The 26571-nt window shown below is 44.0% G+C and overlaps 1 protein-coding gene across 1 annotated transcript in view; it reads left to right on the top strand.

The window, feature by feature from the left end:
* Positions 1-15963, top strand: part of RSU1 (Ras suppressor protein 1) — a 159665-nt gene extending 143702 nt beyond the window's left edge. Inside the window, exon 9 of the mRNA XM_075922459.1 lies at positions 15462-15963. Within this exon, the coding sequence (XP_075778574.1) occupies positions 15462-15564 (103 nt within the window). The 3' untranslated portion in view covers positions 15565-15963. The remainder of the gene's footprint in view (positions 1-15461) is intronic.
* Positions 15964-26571: the final 10608 nt, after the last annotated feature.

The raw sequence follows: 26571 nt of genomic DNA, 5'->3' as shown, positions 1-26571 counted from the left end.
CTGTGCCCATGAAAGCTCATGATACCCTCTACGTGTTTTGTTAGTCTATAAAGTGCTACCAGACTATTTGTCATTGTTGGGTTTTTTGTGTGTAAGGATGGTGGGGAACAGTCAGAGCATTGACCCTGCCTCTTAATTGCTGTGCAAGCACAACTGAGACACTATGGGAGAGGGGAGAGAACATAATCGTTGGCTGGTATTAGCAATAAATTACCTTATGGATAATGGGATGGAGAATGTGGCTACAGGAGAGGGTATGCTACCTTCTTATTGGCTCTGTCCTTGTGACAAAGTTTAGCTCATTGTTTTCACTTCATAGGTTAATTGGCAGGCAGTAGGTTAACTAATAGGTCTTTTCCCATCTCTAATTTTCAGTATTTTTATTAAAATAAGAGTAAAATTCCACTGAAGAATTTTGTAAAAGGAAAAATTGAGCTTTTTCTCAGATAATGATGTAGGAGTCGGGCAGCATTTAATGTATTAAAAGCAGTGAGAAAAAAAAATGAGCATAAGGTACAGAAAAATGTAGGCTGGCTTTGGATGAATACATTTGTGTGTGAAAATTGCATATCACCTTCAAGAACATCACTTTTTTCCCCCTATCTACTGAAAGGTGTTGTGAACTTCTCATTGCAGTATGTGCACTTTATTCACACACAAATTGCAGTAATTCTAAACTAATTATTTCATGGGTTTTTCCTCCTCTTACTAAAAATACAAGTTTTTAAAACGTAAATTTTATGCAGAAGTTCTATAAGAAAATCAACTGTAAAACTTGGTTCCTGCCTGGAAATGAGATGGAGTTAAGAAAAGAATCAAGTTAAATGAGATCTTGTAGCCTATTCCAGGACTAAAATAATATAAATTCTGTGTAAATATAATGTGAGCTGTAATAGCAAATAGTCGTGGCCCAGCTAAAGTGGAAAAGCAAATGGGGTGTAGGCAGTAAAGCTTCCCTAGAAAAGACTGAAGATAAGTGAAGGCAACTCGCATGGGGTATGTCTACACAATAACAAGTGAGCATTTAAAAATAAAGTGGGTTTTGTTTCACATTTTTTTCCCTTTCTTGAAGCAAGCTACCCAACTGATATAGCATCATTATTTTGAGTGGAGCGTCCCTGTTTTTTACACCAGCTGTGGATACAGAGGAATACTTGTTTTAATTGGTATTGCAGTAGAAACTTGGGCATGCAGTCAGGAATCAAGGCCCCATTGCATTAGGCACTGTTCAAAAACATGGTAAAAAAGACCGTTCCTGCCCTAGAGCCTATAGTCAAAGTGTGGGAGAAACTGCAACAAGTGAATAAAACAGATGGTGAGGAAAAGACTATGCAGCTGAAAATAAGCCCATTTTGCCTAATCTCATCTCCCTAATATGTGTTAAATGGGAGTGAAGTGTTCAGTAGGAATAATGGCATAGATGAGTTAGATGAGCAGCTGATCCATTCTTGGTCCTCTTAAATCACTAAAAACTGTAAGTGCTCTTATTTCAGACCTACCAATCTGCAGTTTAGGACCATTAATTCTCTGTGGAACTCATGGTCATGTGAATCTGCATGTGAATTGCATAGAAAGAGCTTTGAATACAACTGAATCAATAGGCAGTGAGTTGTCAATACATTTATCTCCTGAGCCCTATACTATTGACAGGCTAATGATGTATCTTTTCTAAGGTACAGAACCATTGGCAAATCTTTCACTAGTTTCCTTCTCTCCCCCACACCAAGACTCTTTTAATGCTAGCTTTATGTTGCAAGTGCTGGGGGACTGCTTTAGCTGCTAGTGGTAGCCAGCTGTTTGCCACTAAACGTGCCTAGCGTGGACCACAGCAGACCAATCAAGTCAATTATTGCTCTTGTGTTTTTCAGGGTACTAATCACGTATGTTGAAAGTTAACACAAGCATTTTGGAGAAACAGTAGATTGAGGATCACATATGTCACCTCTGCAACATTTTTAAAATCCATGCATTTGGAGTTGTGCAGTTCTTCCCCTGGCACTGTAGTGCTCTATTACTGCATTCTTCCTACCTTCATAGTTGGATGATTCTGTGTAAGATATTGTTTAAAATCTGTGTTTCCTTTCCACTCCCCCCATGGTCAAAAGCCACAATAATTTTGTATTAATATTTTGGACACACTCAGAATGCATCCTGTAGACTACATTGCACATCTTCCTAATACCCAAGAGCATGCATAGGCTCCCTCAACTTAGGATGTAATGCTTACACCGCTTCCTTTAATGGCAATAAGATGCTCAGCATAAGCAGACTATGTAAATACACATTAGCCCATGTGTAACTGCAGCTGCTTTAGTTAATGAATACTCTGAGTTTACTCATCTATCATTGTTTCTGGTAAGGGTTTAAAAGGTTTTTAAATTCTATCCGTGTTTCGAATTTGCATTCCAACACTCAACAAAACCTTGGCTAGATGTCAATGTACTACAATATTTGTTAATGTTTTGTGGACTTTTATAGCCCATGATCCTATTTGGCTGCATTGGAACCTGCATATCGGGGACTCAACCTAAATAATGATGAGCATGGCACTTGGTTAGTATCAAGAAGTGCTGGTTTTTCTAGTTTTCAACAAATGCCTGAGTAGCTAATGCTAATTATAAAACAATTAGTTATGAAATATGTATATTTAATTAACTAAACGGTCTAGAAAGCTTTGATTATCTTTGCACTTCCTAAGCCATTTTGTGCAATAGTGCAGTGAAACAGGAATTCAGTGATTTCCAGAAAATTATACTGAGATCGTGATCTATGTGTGCTTTCCTTTTTTTATAATGAGCAGACTGCATTTTCTTCCTTCAAGTGTAGATTGTTGCTCCTCCATTATATGCCAAGACCTGAATTCATTGAAGTCAATGGCAAAACTTCTATTGATTTTATTTGAAGTAAAATCAAGCCTATTGTTCACCATTACTGCGTCAAAGGAAAGCTTGTGAAAGAGAGCAGAACGCTAAGGATATTTATTCAGTCTCTGTCATAAGCCTTGAATCCAGGTTGATAGATCCCCAGGAACCCAGAATTCTCAGATAGTTCCAGAGTTCTGCTCCATAGTCCTCTTCACAACCATTCCCAATGTGTGAAGGTTTTAAAAGTGAGCAAGATCTTTAATGTTAAATGAGCAAAGATTTAACCAGTGCTTGTTAGAGTGGCCAGTGTCTTGTTCCTATGGAATGGGACATATTTAATAGTGTACATCAGCAATGCACCAAAGTCTTCTCTGCTGGCTTTCCCTGGCTGAAGCATGTAGGCTCATTTTGCCAGATCATGCTCTTCATCTTCCCATGTTCATCTAGGACTGCTAAAGCAGATGAAATGCTACCAGCAAAGCCTCATATTTATTAGCTTAAAGGAAGCACAGTCATTTTCTCAACATACTTATTTACCTGTAAATATTGTAGGTCTATCTTTTTTTATTTTGATACCATTCCCATCTGTGGCCAAGTTGTTTTTGAGAACTGCACTCTAAAGAAAGGATAATGTAAACAGGAAAAGATAAATACCAAAACAGTGTGGTGTACTATCTCAGTAACTGGTACAGTTTGTTCAATTACATTTTAACAGGATCTCAGTAATGAAGAGCTGACTAGTGAGCAGGGTTTGGTATAATTCCCCAAGTAGTCTTGAAATATAATACAGCAAGAAAGAGTATAATGAAAAATAATGGAGAGGTAGCTGGGGGCTTTCCTTATGATCTGTGTTCATTACAATAAATGACATTTTCACTGCAGTGTTACCATAAAGATTATTGGCTGCTGTGTAATGTGGGTCTCTCCTGAATAGAATAGCTTTGTCTGCATAGTGTTGGCCATGGAAGAAAAATTCTAAATATCTGCTTAATTTATTTTTATTTTCCATAATGGTGTACTGCTCTGGACAAAGTTAATGAGAGGAAAATGGAGGTGCACTTCCCCTATTCTTGGTGGTTTCATGACACTGTGGTAATCAGTATATGTGGAGCATTAGAGATGGTGACAACCCAGAGATATGTATCTGAAAGATCCAAAGATTAGTAATAAGCTCTCCATGAACAAGGAGTCATTGACCTCTGTCTTGCAGAATTTGAGGGCTTTAAATGTGAAGTGGGAAAAGTTTGAGTAAGCAGGTTTGACTTTGGGACTAAAACCTGACTTTAACTAGACTTACTTATTTCAGTATATTTAAAAAAAAAATAGTCTTCCACTATATAGGCCTCCTGCCATCAGTTCAGAATGCATTTAAAAAGCAGCAGTAAATTCCACCCAGCATTCAGTGCACAGAAAACAAACACTTTTTATCAGTACTCTGACTCTACACACCCCATAATCCCTGAAAGCCAACAAACCAAATCCTCATGCTAATCCTCCTCAGCTCTTCCTACATACCTGCTTGCAAGTGTGGGATGTGTCACATGTCCTGCAGACTGATGCAGTTGGGCTGTTTCAGGTCAATGCCATGGAGTTAATAGAGATGAAAGGGCCACTGCTGGGAACCTAAAGGAGGATCTCATGAGGGACACAGTGTCCATTTCTGCCTTTGCTGAAGTATCCTGGTTGCAAAAATGAACCCAAAAGGGAAACCCTCCAGTGTCTCCACTGTTCCTTCTCCCATGGACCTGGAGGAGGACGTATGGCAAAGAAGATTAGTTGCCTTTCTGAAAGATGAGCTTTGGCCACACGCAAATTGTTGGACTTAATCTGGGGCAACTGGGTGAAATTAAATATTTGACATACATGGGATCAGAGTATATGATGTTAGTCTCTTCTAGCCTTAAACTCTATGAATCTATGAACGTCCCAGGACTGCCAATCAGGTGAGGTCACAAGGAAAGTTGGATCCCCAATTACACCACTAATGTGGAACCCTTAGCTAGGGTTGCCAGGTGTCTGGTATTACCTTGGACAGTCTGGTATTTCTGGCTCCTGTCCAGTAAAAAAAACAGAAAATACCAACACTTAAAATGTCTGGTATTTTCTGATTTTTTTTTCCTAGCCAGGTGGCAAAAATACCAGACTGTCCGGGGCAATACCGGACACGTGGCAACCCTACACACAGTCAGCAATTGGGCTGCTTACCTGGTTCTGCAGGGGAGCTGTCTAGCTAGGAGCAGAGAGGGAGGCAAGATAGCCGCTGGCAGCCTATTAGGAGAGGCAGAGCCCAGCCCTTCCTGTTCTTAAAGGGGCCATGATTTAATTTTGTAATTGTTTTTGCTCAATGACGCTCTAGGTTTATTATTTTTATTTTATTTTTTTGCTCAATAACTTTGCCCCCCCCTCTTCACCCATTTTTTGTTTGTTTGTTTGTTTGTTTGTTTGTTTTGGAGTGGGGGGGGGGGTTCGGTATTTTTGGTTAAACCATCCGGCAACCCTACCCTTAATTGTGGTTAATGGTCCTACTGGAAGCACCTGCAGCATTTGACACACATTCCCCAGGGGAGAGGAGTTTGAGGCAGCTCAGCAGAGGGAAGGGTCCATGGCTGGTAAAACCAGTAAGTTTTCTAGGAGGTCTGTGTGAACCTTCCCAAACCTGGCCTTTGCTTGCATACAGCCATTCATCCCCACCACATGAACCTGTGGGGCCCACTACCTTCTAGCAACCTGCTTGCACTCACCTGTAGATTTGTGCTTTTCTGCTTCTTTCTGTTCCCTGGCCATGCTCTTTTTAGACAAGGGAAGGAGCTAGGGATCACTCAGGAGTAGAATCCAAACTATGCCCCCTGCACTGGGGTGGCCAGAAGAGAGATTGCATAGTAGCAACTATGGTAACTAACAGTCTGTGACTCACTGCCTCCTGCTGGTCACTCTGGGAATTAGCTCAGTTCAGCCTCAGAGTGCCCCCTGCCCCCTCCTGCAGTGTCTCACCTGCTGTTGCCTTTTTGTCTGTTCTTCACTACTTGTCAGGAGCTGCATCCCTCCGAACCACCTCAGGGAACCATCCCATGGCAGTGCCCCCAAATTCTGGGGTCCTCCCCTCCCAGGGAACCTCACCCTATGCCCATCTTGCCTCAGTGATCCATTGCCAGTCCTCATCTAGCCCCTGGCTCCAGGCAAACTGTAGTCTGAAATAGCCACTCATCATTGGCAAGGGGGTGTGGACCTTCTGCTTTCTTCTGCCCTGGCTGTTTCTCTGCACCCCTAATATGTCCTTGGACCCCTGTCACTGGATCTCAGCCTTGAGTTTATTCAGGCCTGAGTTTCCCAGGCTCACCCTGCCTTCCCCCAACACTGCTATGTCCTAGGTACTCTGTGCTACCAGGCAACTAGATTCTTCTGCCGCTGGAACAAGAGTCTGCTGCTTTAAGCCAGCCATCTTTTTATACAGCCCAGCTAGGCTCTGATTGGCTGTCTCAAGCCATCTCATGACTGGTTCCTATAATTAGCCCTCTCCCAGGAATATTTTAACACTTTTCATTCTGGGATGGTGTAACCACCCCATCACACAACTTTCCTCCAGTAGCATAGCTGTCCCAACACCCAGTGGATTGTGAGTTTGATCTCTTCCATAGGCTGAGACCCCCACTAGCCCAACACAGAGTATAGCTGCCACAGGTTAATTCCAGGAGATTTTTTTTTAATCATGTTCATATATTACAATGTCGAGAGTTCCTATTCTCTTTTTTATCAGTAAATTCACTGTAATTAGAGGGAAAGAAATACACAACTGCTATGCAGAGAATAACTCAAAAGAAAACCATTTGGGTGGTAATTAGACACTTTTGCCAAAAACTCTAAGAACTTTGAAACCAAAGAAAAACCAGCACCTAATTATTGGTTTTAAATTTAAAAGGCTTAACGTGAACAGCAGCATTAAGGTAAAGGAGGGATTAAAGAAGAATGCTTTTACTAAGGTACGGAAGATGTGAATGTTTTATGTGTTTTTGCTTACTGTTCAGGATTAGTTTGAAAGCCGGCAGGTGTGTCTGATCTCAACTCAGTGGCCCAGACTTTAGTCCCAACCACATAAATCAGTGTAACCACAGTGTGCAGATTTATATACTGCATGCTCATACTTTAAGGCACGCATACGTCACAGATGTGATGATACAGATCACTCTTGAGTAAACAAAGTACACCCACATTAGAGTGATCACCTGCATTGTTTCTTGTAAATGTATTTTGCTCCATAGCCTGCACTGCCTCTTGCTAGATGGCTGACCCCTCTGGCTCCAGCCATTCTCATTCACCATATTGGAGGATTTTGCTTGTCCAAAAGGATACCTCAGCCCCTTCTGGCTTATAGGGTGTGTGGGTGATACCTGTATGCAGGGCTTAGACCCTTCTCCTCGTCAAATATGTGAATATGGAAATATTAAATTTTAAGCTGTGAAAGGCGGATTAAAGGGGGCATCTTTTCAGATTCCCACTGCAGTTAAGTCCTTCCATCTAAGAATATCTATTAAGAAGGAAAAATCTCATTGAGTTTCCCCATTACTTGAATGTTCTAAAATGCATGCAAGCATTCCCCGGGGGATGGGAGAAGGAGATGGAAGCAGTAGAGATTACCTTCCTTTTTCTCTGACTGTATGTACCGGTAATAAGAGATTCATGTAGTCGGAGACTCTGTTTCCCCAGGCAGAGGCGTGATGAGATGTAAGGTTGGACCCTTACTCCAATGCATGGGCAACCTGCTTCCAGAATATGGATGGCAGAGCAGGCTTCACAGGGACCTCAACTTTCTCTTCTCCCAGTGCACAGCAAGATGGTGGCTGACCAACATAAGTGAATTGCCAGAGATTGATAAGCATCCTGGTGTTAGCCAGTAGCAGATTGCTTCTCTCGTGAAGCATGGGGCTAAGGGATAGGAGTCATGTCTTTTTCTAATCAATTGCTGTCTATGTCTAAAGGATTTAAGCAAAATTTCCTGTATATATTCCATGCTTTGAGAATGATCTAGTATCCCGTGTGCAGAATTCAGGTCTGCATACGGCAAGGAGCCGCACCGTGCCAAAGTGAGATGCCCATGTGGCCTCAGTGGGACACTGTGAGCAGTGAGGCCCACCATTGTGGATCCACTTGCAGACCTAGGGCCTGGGTAATGTTTTCTAATTATGATTGTTGCTTGTTCAAAATTGGGCTGGCTGGGGTCTGGCTATCTTGGATAGAAAACGATGGCCCTCTGTCCACAGCCCCTTAACTATTCTGGATTTGCTGGGGGACATCTTGTCAGTGTAGACTTTCTAAATGAAATCTTAATTTAGGTTTCTGCTTAAAAAAAAAAAAAAGGAAGGAGGAAGATTTTTTTTAAAGGTATACGTGTGTTCTGCTTCTGCATTCGATTGTTTAGTAGAGATCCCCTTCATGTTTCTTTTTAGCCGTACACAGTGGCCAAGATTTTCAAGTGACTCAGTTTTTGGGCTCTTAATCTAGTACAGGTTGGACCTCCCAGGTCTGGCACCCTTGGGACCTGACCAGTCCAAAATAAGTAAAGGATATAACTTCCCACCCCCCACTGGCCTCCCAAGGTCTGGCCTGGCCACCAGCCTCCTGTTTCCCCCTGCCCCTCGCTTCCACCAGCCCCACTGAGCTTCCACTGCCATGCACCAAGTTCCCAGCTCCAGCCCTCCACCAGGACAAGCTGGTCCTGGAACATCCGTGGTTTTCCAACAGTGTTTCTCTATCAAGATTCTCATCTAAGAGACAGAATTCAAAAAGGTGTTATGCTCAGGGAGTATTATAAGATGCTTTTTTGTTTTGTTTTCATTATGAAATAATGGCAAAGCAACCTCTTGGCATTTTTAAACCAGAAGTTTTAACATTCATTAGCACAGAAAGATCAGCTCAAGGAGCTGTGGATGAAATCAGTCATTCCAGAACCTGCTGTTTCCAATGTACTTAAAAGAACAGGTTAAAAATCACAAGCCAGTAAATTTCCTTACCTATCTTACTAATGATGCCTTATTAACTAATAGAGGGTTATGGTGCATTCTCCATCACTGGAAAAATGTTAGAACCAATTTGACTCATTTTCTAGAATATATGCTATAGTTCAGCTACAGCTCTTGAATGTGAAGCAGAAATTAATCCATGAAAATCAAATGTTCTGCATTAGAAGAAGGTCAGACTAGAGGATCACAATGGTCCCTTCTGGCCTTAAAGTGTATTATTAAATATTAACATTTTAGAAGCCTTTTTTGCCTTTCTTGTTTATTTACTGTGTGCCTTTTGGTTTAGCTTGGACTGTGTAAATAGGCTAGTCGGTTACACTTTTGTTGGTAGTCTCATTTCCAGGTTCTCATTCTCTATCATGGTTAATTTGTTTGTGCTAGTCACACTGCAAGAGAGTGGGCATTTGTAAAGCAAAACTGTTCTTTTTTTCAGTTGGAGGAGACTTGCCCACCTCAAAACACAAATGAGACCTATAATTTTATAGAATCCATAATCAGTGTATGAAAAATGTGCTCAGCCATTTGATGGCATCATCATCAGCCAGGGGGAGAGCAGGTCGAAATAAGCCAATGGGCACTCATCAAGAACATGTGACAGGCTGAAGCTGACCTCAGCTGCTTTGTGTGTCATTAGAAAAGCTTCATTTAAAGAGATTGGCTGCACCACTGTCCTGTCCTGTTTGAAACCAATTCGGGATGACCACTGGTGCCTTGGCAGATCAAAATCTGGTGGCCAGATGATTGGGTCAATAACGAGAGAGTGATTAATGACTATACTTGCTGAACATTCATTGTACCAAGTGGATTCCACAGTCATGCCCTGTCATGCAGTAAATGACTATAAAGGGCACCTGGAAAACAGGTGAGCTGGCAGCTGGTTGAGACCTGCATACAAAAGCAGGTCACTGTTCTTATAAGTCTTAACTAGCAGAATGGCAGAGGCCTTCTCTCAGTGAATATGGGGTCATGCTATGTTACTAAGTATTAGTAGCCATGGCAACAGAGTTGCCTGTAAAGCCCTACTAACAATACACATAGCTTGAAGCTCTATATCGACCAACCTCAAGTGAGATGAGGCACCAAACAAGAGCACAGTACTCTGCTCTTGAATAGCGAAGGCTGATGTTCTGAGTATCTGGATGCTCATAACCCAGGTTGAACCAGTTAATTTTTGAGCACTTTGTTTTGAGTGCTGCCTTGGGCTGCTGTCTTCCCTCCAGAAGTTGTATGACGTCAAACTGGGTTTGGATCATGCTGCACACATTGGCCCTTGAGGAAAACTTTACTCGTGGCTTGTATTATGCAGTTGAAATGCATTAGAATCAGTCTTAGAAAAACTTGACAGGAGGCAACATCAACTACAGTTGTCTGCCATGAGTTTTGTATCATCATCCAAGTCCTTGTCAGTTTCTGAGAAGCCCTGAGCTAGGTATCTTCAGCAGACATTGTCAGCAGAGCTAAACTTGCGTGAGAGTGTAGCTGGTAGGTGCATATTGAACAGTATCAGTGGAAGAGCAGAGCCTTGAGAGAGGCCATTGCTCTGACACTTCCAAGAGCTGCAGCAGTTGTTCATGTCTACTCTAAACCAGGGGTTTTCAAAGTTGGGCTGGGGGTCCACTTGGGTAAGCCGCTGGCTGAGAGACACTTTGTTTATCTAAGCATCCATAGGCACAGAGCCTCACAGTTCCCATTGGCTGTAGTTCACCATGTCCAGCCAAGGGGAGTGCCAGGGAGCAGCTTGGGCTGGGCCACCATTTCCTGCAGCTCCCCTTGGCTGGAAACAGTGAATCACAGCCAACGGTAGCTAGGAGATCGGAGGTGCCTATGGATGCTTAGATAAAGCATCTCACAGCCTACTCGCACCTAGGACCAGGGCAGGCCCACGACCCAACTTTGAAAACAGGATATAGCACAAATGATTGGACAGCTCCCCACTATAGGCAGTTTGCCTGTCCCTAACTTGACCGACCAAGCTATTGCCAGAAGGTACAAGACAAGGCATATATATGCCACTGCCACTATCAGTTGAGGCTTCAGGATACCCACCTGCCATCACTGGTGCTGCAGTGAGATACAGCTACCAGGAGAGGGATCCACATGGAGAAGCCACCATAAGGTGGAAAGACTGATGGATTTGGAGAAGGGAAGAGTATGGAAATTATGAAGGTATTTTAGTGGGGAAAATACTTTTCACAGAAAATAGAATTGGTGTATCTGACTGCGATGGGAGCCCTTTTGTGGGAGCCCTGTGTTAGCGGCACTTTGTTGTTGCTTAGCCATATGAGCCAATCTGAAAGCAGAAACATCACCACAAGATTTGTTTAACCAGCATTGCCTGAGCTTTGAGTATGCGCAGTGAACTGTTCTTGAACAAGCTGCATACCAAGAATTATTTGCTGAAGACGTTCACAAATAATTTCAAATAATGAATATATCTGACAGTTCTGCCATCTGTTCTCAGAGCATTTGCAAACACGGGGGTGAAACTAAATTAATTGAATAAGTGAATCATTTTTAATTATTTGAACTGCCCTACTTAGAACGCAGGAAATGCAGTTCACTTTGGAATGTGTGAAGAAAACAGATTTTCATATTGCTTATTCGTTTATTTTTAATTGATGTCCCCTAATTAATAAACATAATTATTGGTAAATTAACAAACTAGAAGGCATTTGCAAAATAGTTAAAAAATCCTATCTCTAACACATTGCAAAAGTGAACTGTGCATTCCCTGGATTTGTCTCCTTCCCCACACAAGACCTACCCTTAGAAAGCATTAGCAATGTAGCAGCTCCCACAGAAGGAAATGCCAGCCCCATTTGCAGCATGGAGACATTGAAACAGTGGAAAAAAGCAAATACCTGCTTGGGAGCAGGGAGAATGAAGTGTGTGTGTGTGCGCGCGCTTTTACAGTAAATATTTAGCTACAGTATTTAAGCTAATTAATCACGGCTTAAAAACCAGCTAGCGTGTCCTACTGTATTTACAGCAAGCAACAGCATTTTGAATCCTGTTTTTCTCACCTTTTATGATATAGTACCTGGCGATGGGATTTCATGCAGGATTGTGTGTGACTGCATTTTCCTAGAACTCCATGTAAAAAAACCCTTTTACTTATGCCTTTGCCACACAGTGACAAAGCAATGCATCTTCCTAAAGCTGTGTGTTGAAATCTTTTTTAAAAAGCTCAGGGCCCCAAATCTTTACCTAACGGTGCTGTCCTCTAATGCCACATTGTTTGTTTTCTTAAAGGCTAAAAACATCTGCAAATAACACTGTCTATACATATTGTTTGGGGGGGTCCTAATCAGACTCTCTGACCCTTATTCTGAAATCAGTTGGTATCAAATTATTTAGACATTTCCTCTCCATGTTTAATACATTTTTGTTCATTGTTCCACTCTCTGCTTTTAGAAGTAGCTTTTAGTTATTGGGTGAGGTAATGTAGACTAGAAAGGGTGTGGTGGAAATTATTTTGAATTAAAAAAAAAATTATTTTACAATATTTTCCAACTTCAAAAAAGAGTTACTATTTAAAATTCACAAAGTTACAGATGTAATACTAAGATTCAGTGTTTGCACATTATATGACTGTTAATGCCTTTCAATTCATGCCTCTTAGTTAATACTGTAAATTGCAACATTTAGTAATTTGTAGTTTAATTTAGAAGGATCACCTATTTTCTTAAATGCTTAAGTAATGTAGCAAGCTGCAGTTATTGATTCTCTCTGAATTTATTACAAGAAAGCTGTATTCACTCTTTCCTCTTGGGAAAACACCTCCTGAACCGTATGCTTCCTAGTGACAGCTTGGACCCCTGATACATAACCAAAGACCTCTCCTAATATCTTTGCAATTGCTTAGGGAATTTTTATTAACTAAAGGCATCATTAAAGAGGACAGAATGATGAAGTTTAATGAGCATCTTTCTCACATGATATTGTTAGTTTTGCTGTAGCAGCTGCAATGCTCTTATTTGTTGTTTGCAGTGGGGCTGATAGAAAATGCAGTGGGGTTTTGTTATATTTGTACATGTGAAAATAGTGGTGTTCGCCAGAAAAGAGTTTTTTTTAATGTTTTTCATACACACTGAGAAATGCAACAGGAAAACTCTTTCAGTGTTTTATGCATTTTCAGTCTTACATTTAATATTCTAGAAAAGCTTTGCATTTTGACATAAGGCTTCCTGCAATACTGAAAACCATCACGATTCTTGGAATCGCTGTTTGCAGTTCCATGTATTTGCAAGTCTCCTGTACTAGCATGGGAGGGACGGGGGCCACGAACAGCTGGGAACTCACTACAGCTACCAGGAGCCACAGTGAGTTCCCCATTGCTCCCAATAACTGTGGGGAGCTCCTGGCCCTTGCGGTGAGTTCAGGAGCCCCGGGGAGCTCACTGTGGGGGCCGGGAGCTGCAGCTCCCAGGATTTGTGAATTTTGCCATTCACTGTTGATGCGGGATGCATCCTCTATGAATGGTGATGGTTTCCAGTATTGTAGCTGCTGAGTCTATAAAGACTCCACAGCCTATGAGCTGCATTTGTAAGGCCAACAGCTTGTATTTGCTGTATGGGCTAATTACAGAGGTCTGAAGTGTGTATTTGCAATCCAGATTCCATGTTCAGTTTTAGGCTTGTTGACAGAGAATTGGATGTAGAATTCCTCAGAAATATAACGTCCATGTAAACATATGATATTACAAATTACCAGATATGACATGAGCAAATAGATTCCTGATCAATTCCCAGAGATAGTGGGCACCATTAAACTCAACATTCCAAAGCCAAGGTGCCCACAATATCATTATAATAGGTACCACAAATCACTGCATGGATTGACTAAATGGAGCCCAGATCCATACTGACCAAATGGAGTTTAATTTTCTTTTAATTCATATAAATAGTCCCTCTGAATAGCCCAGTTTAATAATTTTAGCTTTCCTCCCTGTCCCACCCCCACATGGAATGAGGAACCATGAATGGCTTTTAGTGGTATTCCTTAAACCAGGAGTAGGGAACCTCAGGCTCGGGGGCCGAATGCAGCCCCCAGCTTGCCTGAACCCAGACCTGGAAGCTCAGGACTCCTCTCTTCTCCTCCTTCCCCCCCGGCTCCGGCCTTGATGAACCCACACTGGTGCTCTAGCCTCTCCACTGGGGGGCTGGAGCACACAAAATCTACTAGCCTGGGCCCCTCCCAGGCTCTGGTGTGTGAGGGGATGTGGTGAATGTCTTTCTCCTTCTTAGTCAGGAGTCATGTCAGTGGGGGGAGGGGTTGTTTTGTTTTTTTTGCTTCTCACTTGTGTGCAGTCCACCCAAGTGATTTTTTTTTTCTGTAGGTCAGCAATCCCTGACCCAAAAAATTTTCCCCTCCCCATCCTTGCCTCAAGCCTACTGGAAATTATGAACATACGCGGCCCAGTTCTACGTTCACTGACTTTAGTGGAGTTTCTCTGGTATAAGAGAAGGCAAATTTTTGTCCCAGTGAATGTGCAGATGTCTGATCCTGGTTTTCTCTCTGCACAGAGGACTAGTGAGTTCGATAGTTTTCGGGAGTATATTTTGATGGTAAAGAACATAGTAGTTACACAGATGTTGCATGTCTTACCTGACTACACTGATGTAAGTCCTACACCTCTGGAGGAGGTGGAATTGTTATTTCAATGCAGAAGGGCACTTACATGGGCAGGAGCCAGGCTGTATTGTAGACACTGACACAGTTGGGACAACACATGTTGCCCTATGTCAACCAAACTCTAGTGTAGACCAAGCATGGAGAAAGTAAAGGTCGAGAGCCTTTCCCCTCTAGACACACTGACACTCCACAGAAAATGTCACTAAAAAGCAGTTTGTGTCAATAAGGAAAGTTAAGTTTGAGCTGTACTTATTGAGTAGGCTTTTCAGTGTAGTTTAATCAGGATTATTCATAAATGTTCTGTTAATTATCTGATGTTTAGTTAAATTTTCTCAGCCAGATAGTCTATTTAGATTTGTTGTGAATGCTAGCCATCTTAATTGTTGGATACTTTGTCAACATTTAATCAGTGGTACTTATTAATGTGGCATTGATATGTTGGTAGCTACCCCACTACTATCAATCATGTGTGAAGAGACAGAGAATACTCTGACATCATTGCTCTCTGTCACATTATCGAGCCCTTGGGTTTTCTGGCTAGGCGTGATGCTCACTGTGCTGTAAATGGGTACTCTATCTCTTCAGTTCAGCCCAATTTTTGTCATTGTCAACTTAAATACACTCACTCTGAGCCCTAGGAGCCTTTATTCCATAACTATGCAGAATAAAGGTTGCAAGTTTCTGAAGGCAAAACTGATTTCTTCTGTTTACAGTTTTTAAACTCTGTTTTTCCTAGTGTTAACCTCCAGATGACTCACGGAAAACTAATCCTATATTCTGCAGCTTAAAGCCTAATAGGCATTTCAAGCATATATACAGATAAAATAAACTAATGACCCTCTGCTTTCTTGAGCTGTAGTAGCTAAATGCCTTGTGTAACATGCAGTCGGATGAAAACCCGTATTTTAGTGATGGTATCACAAATATTTTTTGTCTCATTTCCTTGCAGTCTCTATGGCAGACACATGCAAGCAAATCCGGAACCTCCAAAGAAGAACAATGATAAGTCAAAGAAGATCAGTCGTAAACCTCTGGCAGCAAAGAACAAATAAGTCACTGGCATGTGCCAGAGTTTCTAAGGCTTTTTTTTTCTGCATGTGCCTAAAATATTTCTAAATGTTTACTGAAGTAATACAGTTACTCGTTTTATAAGAAAGCAAAGACTTTTTTCAATCAGCAGCAATTTGCCACATGCACTGCTTTTAAGACCTTGCTCAAGGAGTACAAAATTATACATTCTCCTGATTACTATCAAAACCATGTAGCCAATTAGTATATCATTGTCAGACACCATTTTTAACGTTTATATTTATATGTATATGAAAATCAGTATGAAATATTTCTGTTCACATCACATCCTGTTATGCATATTACAAGTTTTCTTGCACAAGTACATAAATTAGTGATACTTCATATTATTACAGGTGATTTTAATAAAATTTTTATTTGTATTGTGTTGTATTCTTCAATATAATTTAAAGACAAAATCGGGTCATGTTCCTGGAGAGCATACACATCCTTGTTTCCTGTTTATTGTCATTTTTAGTTGTACCTGGGCATTTTGTCTGTGATACAGGCTAAAATGTAAAGCCTTCTGTCTCACAAAGTGATACATTATAATCAGTTTCACTTTTTTCTTATATCGGTGTGTCACACTTTTCCCTCGATTGTTTTTAAATCAGAGAGGGGGAGACAAAAAAAACATAATCTCTCTAGGCTGCCAGCTGCCAAACACAATTTTTGGAAGAAAACATTTGAAGAAAATATTTCTGCTAGTGGTTAGTTTAAATACGTTTTGGGAGTTTTCTTCTTTTTAAAAAAAAGTGGTTTTTTTAAATCTCTGTAGTAAAATTGCATGGATTGAAGGGCTGTTCTAAATAGCTTTTGAATGTGAGAGAGGAATTATATTTGTGCAAAACCTGCATCGCATCCAAGCCCAGAAGCAGCATTTGTGCAGTGCATAAGCAAGCCATTGTTTAACATCTGAAATAGCATGAGGTTTCACTGGGGGCGAAAGAGCTTTACACACACACAGATTGCAAATAACTTTAGACATTTAGCAGGGCAAAAGCTAAATGGAAGGAGCATGAAAAGGAACACATCTTCATAACTGGATCGCTGGTGTCACGACCTTCCTTCCCCCCCTAGGTTTCCTCTCTCCTCAATTTCAGACCTAAGCAACCAATTGCAGCTTTTCTAATGTCATCTAGACAGCAAGCAGAAAGTCATACCTAGAATCCTGAGATACGGGGCTCGCATTAAATAAGAAAAGTAAACAGTTCAAATATCTTTCATTATAAATGATATATTATATAAAACAGCCTGTGTCTGATGGCTGTATATCAATATCACTGCAATAAAGGCCTGTTCTTGGGCCTTTTGAGGAACAAATTTGACATGTTTTATTTTACTAAAATCCATTGTTAACTAGTAGGTTTTGGAGGGTGAGAAGAGGAGGTTGCTAGTGGTGGATATCACTCTTACCTTTGTGTGTATAGAACTTTTACCTTTTTGTCCCTTTCTCTCATAGATAGTTGTTAAATTTAAAATGAAATTTTCATAGATTACAATGCTCCTTGTCATCCATGAGTTCTTGTAATCATCTAATCTGACCTCCTGTAGAACACAGGCAATAGAACATCCCAAAATTAATTCCTGTTTGGACTAGACAGTATATTTTAGAAACAGCCAATCTTGATCTAAAAATGGCCAGTGATGAAAATCCACCATCCACTGTGGTAAATTGTTCTAATGGTTCACTTTCTTCTCTGCTTTATCCTAGCTTCAGCTCGCAGCCACTGTATCTGGTTAAATCTTTGCTAGATCAGAGAGTAGTTCTCAAAACTGTGGGTTTCAACCTCATTTTAATGGGGTCACTGGGACTGGTGTGAGACTTGCTGGGGCCAAAGGCTGAGCCCCAGGGCTGTCCACTCTAGATGGTGGAGCTCAAGTAACACCCTCCCCCCCCCCCCCCACCGGGCTTTAAATCCTTTGTGTTTGGCTCCTTTGCCCAGAATTTTGGGGTGTCCCCCTGCCATGTGGGGTTGTGGGGCTTAGGAGGGCTCAGGCTTTGATCCCCACTCCTAGGGTCACGTAGTTATTTTTATTGTCAGAAGGAGGTCGCAGTGCAATGAAGTTTGACAGCCCTTGTGCACGATTGAGGAGCTCTCATCACATTTCTGTTCCCACCTCTTCCCCTTCCCCTTGTCAATACTTTCAGGTTGTGATCATCATCCCTTCCAGTTCTCTTAAGGTAAGTGGATTGAATGCCTTTGAGTCTTCAATGTGGTTCTTCCAAAAAGCAGGTGTCTTCGGTCAGCACCTAAATCCTTACTCAGACATCTGAGAAGGTGGCCTGGTTTTCAGGGACCTGAAAAATGTAGTGGGGGCAGAAAGGTGGAGAAACTGGTGAAGAAAAGGAGCAGTGAAAGGTCTAGGATGGAATGAGTCTGCAAGCATGAAGGGAGGGAAGAATGAATGAAAGAGCAGAGATTAGAAGGCTTGAGCAAATCCTGCTGGGAAAATTATTGAAGAGGGAAGCAGCCCGGGAAAAGAGATTCCTTGAAGAGCAAAGAAAGATGGTAAAAGAGCTGAAAGAATAAGTAAAGTTGAAATACAACAAGCATTACAAATAGGAAATGAGACAGAAAAAGATGAATATGTCCACAGAGAACGTGGCAGAAGGATGGAAATCAGGGAAGAAAAGAGAAATTAGAGGGGAGATGCTGTAATTTTTATTTTTAAATGATGCAAAAATGTTAAGAACAAAATCTACAATAGCTTGAATTTGAATTATGTCTAGATTTTGTATATGTTCTGTGTAGTAGTTGCTAATTAAAGATTTGCTTTATATTACTGGGTTAAATGTATTTTACCATGTTGTTCTAAGAATTGGATAACACTACATCTTGTTGCAAAAAGTCAGGGATTTTCTCTTCTGTTTGAACAGTGTCCCACACAACACTGAGGCCTTTGGGTGTTACCAGAGTGTGAATGTTTGCTACTAAGAAGACAGGAGTATTTGTTTTCATAGCAACACCTATCTATACAGATACTTGTCCTACTTTGCCACAGCCTCCATCCATATGCTATCTCTCACACGTGTGGCTGCTACTTGAGCCTCAGTGAGACAGAGACTCTTGTGCCACTGAGGAGCTCAGAGTGGAAATGGAACTGAGATAGCTTTAAGGCGGCAGTTCTTGCCCTCTGAACAATATTTTCATTGGCAGATCTGTCATAGTTTGTGGCAATCAGAGTTTAGCTTCAAGGTTTTTTACCACCTTGTCATTGAAGGCCCATCTTTCAGATTTCCACTTTCTGCCTTTGCACTTACCTGTGCATCACTGCCAAATTGACTGACCAAGAGCTATCGGAGAGCAGCCCGGTACCTGACAACGATAGACCTCACAAGAGGCTACCGGCAAATCCCTCTCACGCCGGCATCCCAGGAAAAGACCGCGTTTGCAACACCATTCGGGCTCTACCACTTCCAGACCATGCCCTTCCGATTAAACAGGGCTGCAGCGACGTTCCAGCAGTTAATGGACCACCTCCTGAAAGAGCATCACGAATACGCCGCGGCATATATCGATGACGTGGTGATCTACAGTGTATCCTGGAAAGACCACTTGGGCCATGTACGGGCAATCCTGAAGACTCTGGAGGGAGCGCGGCTGACAGTGAACCCCGGCAAGTGTGCATTTGGACAGAACGAGGTAGCCTATCTGGGATATGTCGTGGGAAACGGACGGCTAAAGCCGCAAATAGACAAGGTGAAGGCAGTGCGAGATCACCCGGCCCCGACGACGAAAAGGCAAGTCCGCCAATTCTTGGGCTTGGCCGGCTATTATAGGCGATTTATACCACGTTTCGCGACAATAGCTGCCCCATTAACAGATCTGACAAAGGGCGGGCCCGCCCAGAAGGTGCGCTGGACCCCACAGTATGAGGAAGCATTCCAGTGGCTGAAGAAGGCCCTTACCTGGACCCCGGTGCTGGCGCAGCTGGACTTTACAAAACCCTTCCTCGTACAAACGGACGCCTCCAACGTGGGGCATAGTCATTAGAAAGTGACTATGTTTAGTTATTCATATGATGTCCTGGGAACTGCTTTAAGGGTGTTTAAAATTATCTTTGGCATCCACTTCTGCAGGGGATAAACAAACTTGTGTTATAACCACAGAATATCAAAGACCCTTGCTTAGACTGAGCAGAATCTGCTGTGTTTACCAGGAGCTGGTCAGTGGAACAGGAGGTGAGTGTTGTGGGGAGTAGTTTGGAGTGAAGACAAAAGCTGAGGAGAGACACTATCAAAAGTGTGATTTTTGATGCAAGTGAATGTTAACCGCTATGCTCTGTATTTTATGATAAACTTCTGACACTTATACTAGGGCTAAAATCCTCCCTCTAGAGACTTATGCATTTAGAATCCTAGAAATGTAGGGCTTGAAGAGACCCTGCTAAGCCATATAGCATAGACACCTGCTCTAGATTATCTAGACCATCCCTGACAGATGTGTCTCTTCCAGCTGCAGAGAAACTATAGCCCACAGGCCACATCCATCCCAGCAGACCTTTTACTCAATCTCTCAAGCTCCTGCCAGGGAGTGGGGTCAGGGGTTCTCTCTGCTCCACCAGTTCCTTGAAGTTCCCATTGGCTAGGAACTGTGGCCAATAGGAGCTGCAGGGTAGCATCGCTGGACAGGGAAGCTTGCAGAACTGCCTGACTACACTTCAACATCAGAACTGCACAAGGGAAGTGCCGCTGCTTCTGGGAGCCACTTGAGGTAACTGATACTTGGAGCCTACCTGTGCCCCAACACCCTATCCCAACTCTGATCCCTACTGCCTTCTGAACACTTCAATCCCAGCCTGGAGCACCGTGCTCCATGCGAAACCTCTCCAGAGCTAACCCACAGCTGGAGCCCTCATCCCCCCCATGCACTGGTCCCCCCTCCTGCTTTCTGAACCCCTCAGTCCCATCATAAGACCCCCTCTTATACCCCCAAAGCTCTTGTCCCTGGCCCTCTGTTGTTGGAAAGAAACGGATTAAATACATCTGATGTATATAGTTGCCATTTTGGTTGAATCTCCATATTGAATTGAAAGGACAAGCTGACTTCCATCTTGGTGCCCTTCTCTAGGCTTTTGGTGCCCTTTTTCTGGTTTGACGCCAAAACAGAGGAAAGAGCGGGAACATGGAGTGCCGTGTGACATCAAATCTGCCCAGCAACTGGAAAGCATATAAGGGAGCATCTGTCATTCTAACAGCACTCTTAACAGTCTCTGGATGTTGTGCAAGATCATTCAAGTGGGGCACAGAGACCTCCCACAGTGAGCCAACATGGGGAGATAGCATTGCAAAGGGACCCTTTAACTTACATCCATGCACAAAACCAGGACAGCGTGTCAAGAATGGAAGAAAGAAGACACAAGATCAAGAGAAATCCACTTACCTGTTCCAGAGGTTCCTGGAATCCAGCTCCTGTGTCCTCCCCGTGTCATCCCACTGACTACAGGGTGTGATATAGTCCTTCCCTATTGTCTTGCTTCCCTATTGTTAGGGTCTGGGCTCTGGGGTTCATCCCCTATGGTAATATCTGTGCTAACATCCGAGCCATTATTGTTAAGCTGCAGAGAGTCCTAGTTTATTTGTGTTATCTAATAAAGGTCTCATTTCATCTAACCTGCCTGTGTCTCAACTACACTTAACACCGATTATCACAGCCCATCTTCTGACGAGTAAAATCATTGCTCTAACAGTTTTGGGCTGACATTGTAGCCCCCAGAATCTTTACTGCAGTATTCCTTCCTAGGCAGTCATTTCCCATTTTCTATGTGAGCAGTTGGTTAATGTGCACTTGTTGCTATTAGTCCTTTTTCTTGTTTTTCATATCAGTGTTTTGTGACCCTATAAGTTTGTCCCAGTTTTTTTGAATGTGAGCATATGGCTGCCCTTACACGTAGTGGAAGCACAGGAGCTTTTATTTTGTTTTTACCCAGGTCTTGCATATAGAGGAAATGTAGCTGTAGCATCTGTTCCTCTGTTAGGTGCCAATCTTACAACTGGCAAATCACACCAACAACACAAGCATCATGCTCAGACTGCAAATCAGTGGCTTCTGTAGTGAGGTAGCAGAGGATTAAAGGAATTTATCCATTTCTATTTTGGCAGCATGGAGTTTTAGAAAGTTTGCTCACTTCTTTTCTTTTTTTAAACCACTACATTACTGGCCTTAGAGCTGCTAGCCATACCCTGGAGTTTGGATTGCACTGTATACCTTCCACTTTGCCTTGCCATCTAGACCCCTGGCTAATGTTCCCTCTAAACTTCCATCCACATGTGGATTTTTCTCATCCATGTGTGGAATAAATTTTATGTGCACCAACGCATGTGTGATTATGCACCACAGGGAGAAACACAAATCTAGCTGTAGGTGCTCTGCAAATCAGCTGGGCAGCATTGGAATCTCTGCTGAGCAGCTACACAAGCACACTTACATGGCACACAGGCCCTCCAGCTCAGTGGCTCTCCCTGCCAGGGAAGAGAGGCTCTGGACTGCTGGAAGGGCAAGTACTGTGGCCTACAGGAGTTTTCAGGCAGCAGCAGCTTAAGGAGGCTGGACCTCCCCATTGTTCTCCCAAGAGAGGAGAGGGAGTCAGCACTGAGCAACATGCTGGGAGGCTGCACATTGGTTCTGGGGAGGCAGGGCTTCCTTCCAGCGCCTCAGAGAGGAGGCAGGGAGAAGCGCAGGGTCTAGAAAGGTAACATGGGCAATGACTTCCCTGGGGAAGCTGACTATGCAGGCCTTCAGAGAGGTATGGCTGGGAAGCCAAATTAATTGTAGTAGGGGACTTTGGGGGCTGAGATTGCCCCCTTACCTTTCCTCCTGATGCCCCAAGGAACCCAGAAACTCATCCACCCCCTAAACTCACCAGTCCCTGAGAAATCTGGGCAGAGATCCCTTCAAAATCACACCCCAAATTGCATTACAAAACTTGTGCATTTAATTAACACAGGATGGAATCATCCCTCCCAACAAGTTTTAGCAAGGGACGAAAAGTGATAACACGATGCACAACAGAACCTGGTGTTCCCCATTGTCACGGGGTTGGTTGCAGGTTGAAAAAGTGAAAGGGGAGACCATGCCATCACTATTTGCATTCAGCATGGGAACAATTAAGAGAGGGCTCATGCTTCTGCCACTTTTTAGTAGGGAGCAACTTTAAATGTTCTCATGGAAACAGAGGCAGTGAAATTGTCACCAGTAAAACTAGCTCTTAATTTAGTAAATTTTAACAATTCTGGGTTTGGGGCATAGGACATGAGCTGTCATCTTGCTATGTGTTTTCCCTATTCCTTCATCTTAAGCTAGGCTCTATGCCAGGTATTCCCTTTTACTGAGGTTGGCAGACGGTCTGAGATGAAACTGTTAAAACATCCCAGAAACTGGATTTCCCCCCACTCCCTCATTTCAGGTTTTTTTCCTTCTGATCCTAAGGAGAGGTGACTATCAAGCAAAATGGTTTGTAAATATCTTTCTTTGGTGCTTGTCCGATGCTATAAGAACACTAACTTGCAAAATCCCAAACACCTGCCTCTTCCCCTTCATGTGCCCCTTTGTGCAGCACAAGTCAGATCCAGTACGGCTACATCATTTCCTTGTCTAAGGAAGTAAACTGCCAAAAGGAACAATTTCCCTGGTATCAGGAAAAACCCAGGACCTCAGTATTTACATGTTTGTATTGATTCACAAGAACAATTTTTACCATATGTTTAGGTCAAGAAATACAAAAGATCACAAGGGTGTGTCTGCCTGGCTGACAGTTACCCAGAGACTCACAGGATGTCATCAAGTCCAACCCCCTGTTTCAAGCAGGACCAACCCCAACTAAATCATCCTAGTCAAGGCTTTGTCAAGCCAGGTCTTAAAAACCTCTAGGGATGGAGATTCCACTAAGTAACCCATTCCAGTGTAATTCCATAGTCACGTTCAGAGCTACAATGCCCTGCACCACATGCCCCAGAGGGAATTCACGGAAGAGGCAATCATCAGATGATGCCAAATGCAGGAGAAGTAGAGGCAGATCTCCAACTCTCCCCAGTTGTATTTTTTACCCAAGAGAGCCCTCTCTTTATTACCCTCCCCCTGAGCAGCCAGTGTGTTCTCCCTGCAACACTGTGCAGCAGGGCAGGACTTCTACATGTGTTGGTGGGGTTGCTCAGGATTCCTCTCCCATTTCCTTGTTTCTTCTGGCATGGACCATGTTTGCCCTGTGCCTTGGCCAGAACTGAGCGTACTGATTGTGCTCCCCAGGTACTGCCAGCCTGAGCGGAGTGTCAGGATTTTCTGCAATCCCATCACTCCAGGCCATTGATGATTCCATATGTCATCCTTGTTACCTCTCTGGACCCAAAGGCTGTACTGGGAGGGGAGGGGGAAAGGGAGTCAGAGCTGGGACCCATGTAACACCTGCACGTGTCAGGCTATGAACTTCGGGACTTGGGCAACTCGTGTCCATGGCTGGCCTCCCTGCGCGCTACAGAGTTAGTGCTGTGGGGCTCTAGACCAGGTCAGCTGCTGTAACTGGATGCGGCAGAATTTGGGACTGTAGATTTTGGGCTTCATGCTTTTGTTTTGCTCTGACCACTGAAGCTGCATGGGTGCAATGGGGGCTGCTGGTCAAAGTAGTGCCCTAACTAGGTTACTAGTGTAGCCCAAGGTCCAGTGTGTTTCAGCAGCAGCCCTGGGAACTACAAGTTGTGGACTACAAACTTCCTGGTTCCTTCCAGGATGTGCCCTCTGCCCCCAGCAGGGTCTCAGCAAGGACTGTGCTAGAAGCACCACACAGGCTGCATGCTGAGAGAAGGGCTGCTGAACTGTTTTCCTGTTCTATGTTTTTTACAGAATAAAGCCTGTTCCTGGTGATTTGTCAGACTGGGTCTGGTCTGAGGTGCACTCACACATACACAACGCAGAGCACACCAAGCAGCCTCAGGCCTAGCCCTCCCCCCACAGTGGTGTAAGAAGTCACAAGCTTCCCCTATGCTGAATAACCTCACACTGGGCTAGCCAACAGGAGGGGTTACACTAGCATCAATGTAGGTTCAAGAGCTGCACTGTAAGAACAGCCCTAATGGGTCAAACCAAAGGTCCATCTAGCCCAGTGTCCTGTCTTCCCACAGTAGCCAGCACCACATGCCCCAGAGGGAATGCACAGAAGAGGCAATCGTCAGGTGCTCCATCCGCTCACCCATTCTCAGCCTCTGACAAACAAAGGCCAGGGACACCGTCCCTGCCCATCCCTCTCCCTGCCTCTAATTTTTCTTTGGGAACAGATCTGCATAGCCATTGCCCCAGCTGTCCTCGGAGGCCAGAATGCCCCAAGGGCCAATGAGCCAATGCCACCGAACCTCCTTAGTGCAACACCCCAGGAATGGAAGAGGGGGAGAAAGAATTTATGGTGCATCTGAGAAGAACAAAATGGAGTTATGGCTTTAAAAAAAAAACCTGAGAAATCTCCCTTCAGTGGCAGATGGGAGGAGAAGGCTTGAGGAAGGACAAGAACCCGCTGTGGTGACGTGAGAGAGACCTGTGCCTGGCGCAGCCCCGGGCCCAGTCACATGCACTCATGAGGGCGGACCAAACTGATTGCACATACTGGGCGTTTCTGACCAGATCCAGAGCCCCTTGGAGGCGAGGGAAGTTTTCTGATTAGTCTCCGTGGGCTTTGGATCAGGCCCGTTGCGTCCCAGGAAGCCCAAGTCTGCTGCAAATAAACCGAGGCTCAGACCGAGGCGTATTTATTGGCTGCGTGGCTCATTAAACAAGGGGCAGCAGCCGGTGTCCCTGAGCCAGCCCAAAGGGTCCCCCGAGCTCCTGCCATGCTCGCTCGAAGTGTCCCGTTGGAGCCTCGGGCAGCTACAGCCCAGTCACCCCTGCGGGGCTGCTTGCACAGCGGCGCCGGGCGGAATGGCTCGTTCCCGAATCGCAGCCAAAGAGATGAAGGGAACCAAAGGGGTATTCTCTGCCTGGCCCGACCCGCCCGACAGCATGGCGGGAGGGGCTCCTTCAGGCTGCACGTGCCGTCCCAGCAAAATAAACAGGGACGCTTCTCCTTTAGCCCTAGCCCTGGGATCCTGGCGCTGCCTCTGGCCCAGGGCTTGTCTCTCAAGCAGCGGTGCGTCAAGAGCAAGGCAGTCGAATGAGAAAACCAGCCACGTGGTCCTGCAGCGAACACCCGCGGCAACCTGCAGAAAGAAGCCTCGGGAGAATCCGGTGTAGCCCTTTTCCCGCCATTCAGAAAGCATTTGGCGGGTGTCCGTACAATCTTTGCCTACGGGATAGGCGAGGAAAGGGAGAGTCCTGCAAAAGGGCACGGCCCCAATGCGCAGAGCCGCTTGCCGAAAGCGGGGGTGGGAACCTTTCTTGGTCGGGGGCGCTCACAGGTGAGAAGCAAAAATAAAAACCAACCCCTGACTGCTGTGGCCTCTGACTAAGGAGAAAGACACTTCCCGCCTACACCTCTCACACCAGAGCCTAGGGGGCCACGGCTAGTCGGTTTTGTGTGCTCCAGTGGTGCTGGAGTACCAACACTGTCTCCCCAATGCTGGGAGGAGCCCTGAGCCTCAGGGGCCATATCCAGGCAAGCCGGGGGCTGAGGTTCCCCAGCCCTGGCCTAAACGCAATCCATACAAAAGCCCCTTACTAAAAGTGGGTTGGTTGTCAGTGGTCTGAGCCCTGTAGCTCCCACGGCCTTATTTACGGATTAACCCACCTGCCTCCCAGCCAGTAACAAATGTGAAATGTTTCTGCCTCCAGTGACTTGGCCATGATGGTGAAGCAAGTCAGCACAGGTGGTGGGAACAGCTCTTTGGTCTCTCCTGCCTCACAAGTGCCTCTATCCAGGAAACTAGGGTTTGCAAGGAGCTGTCAACAAACAGGTGCAGGAGACAAGCTCCAAATCACTGCTGGCTTTACTCTGCCCGTTCATTCCTGGCCAGCTTGAGCTGTGCCTATAGTTCTGCTTGGTCGCCAGTATCTAGCGGCTTATTAGGC

The sequence above is a fragment of the Pelodiscus sinensis genome, chromosome 2 (assembly GCF_049634645.1).
Source record: "Pelodiscus sinensis isolate JC-2024 chromosome 2, ASM4963464v1, whole genome shotgun sequence".
In the NCBI taxonomy this organism is placed as follows: Eukaryota; Metazoa; Chordata; order Testudines; family Trionychidae; genus Pelodiscus; species Pelodiscus sinensis.
This window is presented reverse-complemented; position numbering and strand designations above follow the sequence as displayed.